The sequence below is a fragment of the Cicer arietinum genome, chromosome 6, assembly GCF_000331145.2.
Source record: "Cicer arietinum cultivar CDC Frontier isolate Library 1 chromosome 6, Cicar.CDCFrontier_v2.0, whole genome shotgun sequence".
Lineage (NCBI taxonomy): Eukaryota > Viridiplantae > Streptophyta > Magnoliopsida > Fabales > Fabaceae > Cicer > Cicer arietinum.
In genome coordinates, this window is record NC_021165.2 from 15,958,308 (window position 1) to 15,966,617 (window position 8,310).

The 8,310-nt window shown below is 35.4% G+C and overlaps 1 protein-coding gene across 1 annotated transcript in view; it reads right to left on the bottom strand.

The window, feature by feature from the left end:
• Positions 1 to 3,084: 3,084 nt before the first annotated feature.
• LOC101490953 (homeobox-DDT domain protein RLT1-like) overlaps positions 3,085 to 8,310 on the bottom strand; it is an 11,290-nt gene continuing 6,064 nt past the window's right edge. Inside the window, 7 exon segments of the mRNA XM_012717113.3 lie at positions 3,085 to 4,179; positions 4,354 to 4,614; positions 4,716 to 4,820; positions 4,926 to 5,546; positions 6,802 to 7,338; positions 7,414 to 8,070; positions 8,143 to 8,310. Of these exon segments, the coding sequence (XP_012572567.1) occupies positions 3,355 to 4,179; positions 4,354 to 4,614; positions 4,716 to 4,820; positions 4,926 to 5,546; positions 6,802 to 7,338; positions 7,414 to 8,070; positions 8,143 to 8,310 (3,174 nt within the window). The 3' untranslated portion in view covers positions 3,085 to 3,354.

Genomic DNA, 8,310 nt, shown 5'->3' on the forward strand with positions numbered 1-8,310 from the left:
GAGGATGGTGGTGAAAGAGTGTGTGTAGTGTGATGAGTAGCTTTGATTGTTCAAATATCTTTATATAGAGGACTTTAGCCTTTTCTTTTACCCCTTTCAATAATTTCCACTTATTAGGTGCAAATGGGAGGAGAGATTTGTGATGATTGTGGTCCCCTATTCAAGACAAACTTTTATTGATTAAAATGGGTCCATTTTGTTTTTGTTTTAGCATATAGTATATATTATTATATACAACTCTTGCCAAATTACAGGATTATGCTCATTTATTTATGCAAAGCAAAATCATTGTAAATTGCAAATCTTGGGCTAAATACGTCTAGCAAATAAGGGTTTAGGCTCTAATATAAAAAAAAGTTTTTTATAAATAGATATCATCTACGTACAACTGTCGAGATCAATTTTTTAAATCAGATAAGAGGACAATAAACAGAAAAACTCTCTTTCAAAAGTTCTAATAGTATTGTATTTTCAATGTTGGTTAAATTAAAATAAACCTGAATCATGTCATCTAAACGTTCTTAAATTATTAAAAAAGGATTTAAGCTAAACACCATAATTAATATTAAGTGTATGATTGAATTTTCTGGAGAGTTTTCTAGAACAGCATATAATTAAAGGGACGGCACCCATTATATAAATAAAGCCAACTTAATATAACTCTTGGCATTGCAGGGGAGACTCTGATTATTTGTTTATGCAGAGAGACATCATGTTGGATTGGAGAGCTTACTATTAGACCAAAAAATAGTACTAACTAATTAATAAGAGTGGAATTTTATTTTCTCGATGATTTTTTAGGAACTAAACTTAAAGGAGGGTACAAGTGTTATGGGATAGGATGGATCGTGGAATCCTTCAAAATCAGAATATTTAACCTAGCTCTCGTGTTATTCTTATCCATATATATAGTGCTAAGCATTTAATGAACCTCATTATATTTCGTTTCTTCTAAGCAAACCCATGATTGATTAGTAGTTGCTTCATAAACTATGATGCAACCATTGCATGAATGCTAGTAGCAAGTGGCAAATAGTATTCAAATACTAAGCCTTGTATTGTGTATTAGGATTATACAAAAAAAAACATTTTTTTCTTTTATTAAATGAAAACTTTATTTTTTATTCCATTAATTAAAATACTGTCACACTGATTGTTACAATAATATAAATTACACCATAAATTAACTTAACCTAATAATAAAATTGTGAGGGAGAGTTTGCCGTCCATTTAAATCTTATAAAGACTTGAGGGATTAATCTCTATATTTCGCGTAGAAGATACTCAATTTAAAAAGAAAAATATAAGTCAAATTAACTTTAGACATTTTAACCTTTTAAAAAGAAAAAAAATGAAGTAATCATGTTAATACCTCAAAGAAAATCCCAAGATAGATTAGTATAGTAATAAATTAAATTGAGAGTTAAGTATGGGTCTAATATAATAAAAGGTGGGGTAGATGATTATGTTATAAAAAAGCTGAAGCTTGGATGATGATTAGGCCACAAGGGTAGTATGGAAAATAGAAGAAAAAAAAAGAAAGGCATGGACGAGTAATTATGCGTGGATTGTGGAGTGGGTAGGGACATGAAAAATTGAAAATAATAGCATTTGGTGCCAACTCCTTCATGACCATGTGCCCTCTATATTTTGTCTAGATTATGGACTACACCAACCCCTTTTACTGCATTCACTATACTTCTTCTACATAACTGATGTTGATCCTCAACAAAGCGTTACGCGTTTATAATTCAGTGGCTTTTTGTTAAAGTGCATGCGCCTCACTCTTATTTCCTTTGCACACTAATTCACTGAAGCTTCGGTACTCATTTTGGTTTCCATTTCTTTTGTTTAGGTCACATCTTGACATTTATTTTCTTTTATTAATTAATTAATTAAAGTATCCATCCTTAATTACAATATATGTTAAAATCGTAAAAGTTCAATTAATAAAAAATTCAACTTTGACAAACATATAAACATAATGTGACTATGTTTAACTTTAATATGTCGATCCTATAAAACTTTTTACTATGAGAGTATACATCAATTAATCCCAATTAAAATAGGACAAAGAAATTGAAGATTAGCCTCTTTATCTTAGTGGGTGAGGAGGTGGGTGTAAATCTATCTCAAATAAAAGGACTTTAGGCACTTAATAAATCTAAGTTGATGAATCTAAGACATCTTTAGGTTACAATTTTTGTCATGCAGCAAGCATGCCAACTACTTCGCGTAACCCATGTGAATGTGATGCTTGTAAATTTCTTGATTCATTTATGTCATAAAAGGAACACGTAAATTGGACAAATCTTCTAACTGTTTTTGATGCAATAGACAACAAAAAAAACAAAAACAAAAATTTGACTAGGGTGTTAAGAAGATCTTGTATGTTCTAGACGGAAGTTTCAACAGAAGAAAATAAAATCCCAATATAAATTTATTTTTCTTTAATGAAAGAAGTTTTTTTTTCTTCTTATACTCGGATATACATTCGTAGTACTTGAATAGTTAATTATAACTTTGTAAAAGAAATTTGGATAGCTCATAAGTCAAGGTCATAGACAGAAAAAGAGAAATAAATATATGAACAATATGAAAAGGAGATACTGAAGGTAAATTAAGAAGCTTCCATGTCATTTGTGTGTTTATAATCTATTCCTCACTTGGTTATTCCCGCAAAAGGTGCGCCTAGAATAATGTATGCTGATTTTTTAAAGCAAAAAAGTAAAGTTTATTTCACAAAAGAAAAAGTAAACAATTAGTTGACTAGTCTAAACACCAAAGTCATAAGTAATTTCACATGTCTAAGTTTTCCCTAGTTTTTTTTTTCTTTTTCTTTATTTTTAAATTTGATGTTTCTCAACCTTTGTTCTTTGTTTTTTAACTCAAGTAAAAAAAGTTTAAAATAATATTATTTGTATGTTCCTAAGAACAATTCGATGGTTCTTTATCAATTCAGTTTACTTGTTTTTATTTATCGAAAAGCATGAAATACAATTATTTACTTCCACAACCTTGTAAACTTGGTCAATTCTCAAGAAAAAAAAAAAAGAAATTATTTGAAGAGAAGAACTAAGGAGATATTCAAGGTATACGAGTTTATTAATTAATGAGAATATCTAATACAAGTGAAAAAAATTAATCAGGCTTAGCCCTCAGCTTGAAAATGTCTAAAAGTACAAAAATCCACTGTGTGGATAATATACACTATAATTCAACTAACAGGTAATAAAACCTTTGGTCGTTGGAGCATAACTGCACAGAGGTACCTTGTAAAGCTGCAACGTAAAAAATGTAATGCAGCCTTGAAATGCAATCCCTTCTAGTTTTGATCAATTCAAAAGTAATGTTCTAATCAGAAGAATCTTCAGAGTCACTAGAGTCTGAGATTTCTTCATTTACAACTCTATTTGCCATACCATCTGAACCCTCGCTCATAACATCTGCCTCAGAATCCTCCTCCTCTTCCACTTCATTCTCTTCAATGCCATTGTCATCTTCAGAAACTTCGGCATCTTCTTCATCACCCATTCCTACCAAATCCCTATTCCATCTGTTGGGGGTACCATTAAAACCTATCTCCCAGTTTCCTTGACCGTACTCAACTGCTTCGACGTTGTCATCAGATTCCACTGCCTGGGCATTGTGGTCGTCATATTCAACTGCTTCGACATTGTCATCAGATTCCACTGCTTGGGCGTTGTCATCATATTCAACCTCTTCACTACTGTCACTCATGTCAGCACCTTCCATCTGGATGGGACTAGCCTTCTCATCATTCCAGTCCTCATCCAAGATTCTCAATGGTTCTCTATCAATATTGTAGCTATGATTGGCAGCTCTATGTCCCAGCAACAAATCTTCAACAACCCTCTTCTCCGCTCTCCTTTTCCTGACTGTTCGGCGGCCACTTCCACCTGCTTGTCCTTGTGATCCCTGTCCCTGCTGTTCTAATCTTTGACCCAGATTCTCGGTGACCTTAAAATTATGGCGGCCATTGTCTCGTTTGCAATCATCTGTTCTTTTAGACAGCTTTCTAACCCTTCCTTTATCGTGACTTACTCGTCCCCGTTTTCTGCTGCTTCGCACAATTTTCGTAGGGGCAGAGTTCACTTTCATAAATCCATCACGGTCTAAGTCTGCTGGTTTGGCAGAAGCATATCTAGAAGGAAGCTTCTGCAGGAAAACAAGTTAGATGGCTAATGTTAATTAGAATATCATAAAAAATTTGAAGTCTCAGTCACAACTCATTGTATTCCTTAGCAACCACATCACAAAAGTTTAAGAGCAAAAGCAATTGAATAAAAAAGGAATACTAAACCCTAAAAAGGAATACTGAAAGAGACTCACTATGTATCTAGCTTCTTTCCCCTCACAGGGCTCAGGCTTCTCTAACTGTGCGTAGATGATGGATGTATCAAACTCAAAAAGTCTAAGAGACACAGCTGAAGTGGTCCGTGGAACCCATGGAAGAACAGTGACTGACTCAAGATCCATAGAAGTACGTGTAGCACTCTCAGACATAGTGTTCATCCCCAACAAATCCGCAGTTGTAGAGAAGGGTGACAATATAAAATCTCGCTTTAGTGCTCTCTCAAATAGAGTCAATATCTGCAATATGGATTGTTAAAATTGGAAATGTATTAATAATTGACGATATTCAATCTTTAAAATGTTACAAAGATATATAAATTTTTCATTGAAATGGCTACCTGTAGAAGTTCCTCAACAGAAGATGATCTGCTCAACTTCACACCCCAAAGCCTCCTAATATCTTCTGACCAAATTGATTGCAATGCTTCAGGTGGAACAGATACCTATAAATCAGAATATGAATATAACATCCCTCAAAAGGCGATATTTGAAATTAAGTGGAGAAAAAAACGCTCAAGGTAAAAAATGTTAAAGTATTATCAACTCACCTCAATAAAAGCCAGTAGGGCCTTCAACAATCTTGTCCGCAATGGAAGAGAAGATTCCAAAATACAAATATTTTTGGGTAACTTGTCTCCACATTGAATTGCATGTTTAGAAAAATTAAATCCATCATTTGACGGAAAAGTACGGTGGCAATAGCCGCAATGGGAGTCTTCCAAGCAATAAAAATTGAGACAGGTATCACATATGTCAACCTGTGGTTTGCATCTCTTTTTCCCATATTTCATTGCACATAATACTGATGAGTTATAGCATTCTTTCCACATCCATTTTTGAAAATCTTGATACCTTCTCAAGGCAGCTTTCTTGTCACTCTCACTTTTTCCAAGCTCAATTCTAAAGGATGACGAAGTTTCTGAAGTATCAGAGCTCAAGCCACAAAGAGTACTGCTAGGACTGTCAGATCTAGTATGGCGATCAGGACTGGAATCTGTTTCATCGGTTTCATTTTTGACACAAGTTTTGTCTGTATTTCCAATTTTGGCACATTTTGCATTCTTTTGAACATTTTCCTTAAATGAACTCTCAATCTTTAGCAACATTAGACGCAAATGTGATTCCCTGATCCCACGTGAATCCAGTGAATTCAGAAGTGCATCAAAGGCCTGTATACAATTAGTCAAATAAATATCATAACTACATCAAAGATGAAAGCAATATTGAAAATTGAAATTCACAAATGAAAGCACGTGTGCCAACTGAATAAGCCAGGGCTTTAGTGTCATGGTGCATGGAGCTGTGTGCAAGAAGTATGACACACATGAAAGCACATGTGCCTCCTGAATAAGCCAGAGATTTGGTGGTTGGCAGGTTGGACGGGGAATAGCAGTCAGTGGTGTTAATGGTCAAAACGGATGTTAGAAGATGGCAGTAAAGAGACAAAATTTGCCAGAAAGGCAATGCAGCAGAAAGAAAAATGGCTGGATATGACCAGAGAATTGAGGATGAGGCTGGATTTCACCACGACCGATAGGAAGGTGAAAGATCGTCGCTATAAACTAACAACGGGTTAGTCAAAATATACTAACAACGGGGACTAAACAGTGAAAATAGTAATGGGAAGCGTTACATTGGAGGACATCATAATGAAAATATAGGGCTTTGGTATGACCAGAGAATTGAGGATGAGGCTGGATTTCACCACGACCGATAGGAAGGTGAAAGATCGTCGCTATAAACTAACAACGGGTTAGTCAAAATATACTAACAACGGGGACTAAACAGTGAAAATAGTAATGGGAAGCGTTACATTGGAGGACATCATGATGAAAATATAGGGCTTTGGTATAGGTGGAAATCGAGATAGAAAAATATAAACTCATGAATAATTTAAAAATTGATATAGAATCTGAATTTGTGTTAGGATTCTACGATTAACGATCTATCGTCCTCCTCCCGATTCTAGGTATAGTATCGATTTTGATAACATCGACAGGAACCATTGAACTGCAGAGAATCAGTGAACCATGCAAACTGGTTCATTTTATTATAACTTGTTCTCTGTTTAATATTGGACAATGCTAGAAACATGATGTGTAAGACCTGAGCTGTCAGACATAGCCCCCCAAGTTAATGGGCAAGTCATTCTACAACTACACAATACACACCTTTCGTTACTATTTGTTTCAGTATTTCACTTGTATACATATATATAGGGATAATAAAATTTCTTCTGTTTGTAATAACCCTAAACTCAAGACTTGATCAGGGTTGAATGTGTCTTCAATACCAGTTCAATGACTAGGCCAATTTCAAAAGAACTGGTGTGATATCTATCGAAGTTATAAATGAGTTGATTGGAAAAACAGGGAACAGTCTATCGGGAAAAGGAAAAATAAACAAGACAAACAAACGGTTTACCTCTTCGGAATCAATAAGCCTCCATTTGCCATCATGATATTCAACAAATATCCTGCCGGAACCAGGATCATTGCAAGATGCAGATGCAACGAATTGCCAATATCGATTATGCCTGCGATCTTGCCCAAGGGGTAAGGATCTATAGATGTACATCTCCTCTGCTAGATGGGAAATATATGATTTTAACTGAGATCGTGACCGTTTTGAATATTGTGCAGATAAAAGTGTCTGATGATTATCAGGACCTATGCAGAGATCTTGAACTGATGAGAGCTTTTCAGACAGGCTTTGTCCAACAAGAGCTGAACTTTTATTCTCTGTTTTGCTGGGAGATTCCCCATTATTATTATTGCAAATACCAAGAAATGGACTGTGGTTGCCCTCCACAGCAGCATATGTAAACTGTGTTTCAACCTTGTCACCATTGATAGACGGAAAATCTGATTTATTGACATTATCATCTTTCGGGCGAGCTTTATCTATTTGTGCTTCTGCCAACATTTGCTTCTTCAGAGCATTAGCTGCTTCCAAGCGATCCTGGACAATTTCATGTCAATTTAATAAATAAATACAAAAATCAAGTCGGGAATATTTTATGTGGAATAAATTTACCTCAAGAACAACACGGATCAAATTTCCTTCATTTGCCACACCAACCAATACAGCAAGTGCATTTAATCGCTCCTCTACACTGAGATCAGAATATTCTCCTTCAGTAAGCCCTTGAACCCACGACTCTCCAGACTTACTTTCATCAATTTCCATATTATCGTCACCAAGATTTCTGGCACTTAGATTTTCACAAGCAACAGGTTCTCCTGAGACGGCAATGGGACAATCAGTATTCTTGGAACCATTCTCAGGAAAACAAGGCAGATCCTTATTGAACTCATCTTTACGTTCTCCACCAGGACCCAGATTTTCTTTTCCACTTGATGAGAAATCATTACCCTGTTCAGATTTTTTGTCAACACTTGAAGGATTAACCAAATCATCAACTTCAGGATCCTCGTCAACTTCACTTTCTGACTCTTCTCTTTCAACATCATCAGCATCTTCCTCGGCTAGAAACCCATTTTCAAATATTTGAATTTTCTTTCTTGCTTCGGAAAGAATGGACTCGGCATCAGCAGGATCCTTCCTAAATGCAGCACGCACACAATATGTTGATGGAGCTACTCTTTCAAAAAGCTTGGCATCTCTTGTCAAAGCAACAGAAATTGATGCCTCAGGTGTCTTGCTGGTTGTCAGGTCCCGAAGACCAGATTTCTGACAGGTAGAAAGAAACAAGTTAAGAACAGACTTGACAATAAAAATCATTGAATATGGATATGAACTCACCTGAATTTTTTCGGCAAGCTCTAGTACATTCAATCCCTCTCCACTCTCTAGTGAGAGAACATGGAATGCTGCAAATTTAACTGTTCCAGGGGTCAACCGATGCCTAGATCTTCGAGGTCCTAATAGACCTCTCTCTTGCATTTTTGCTACGGCATTTTCAGCTGCTGA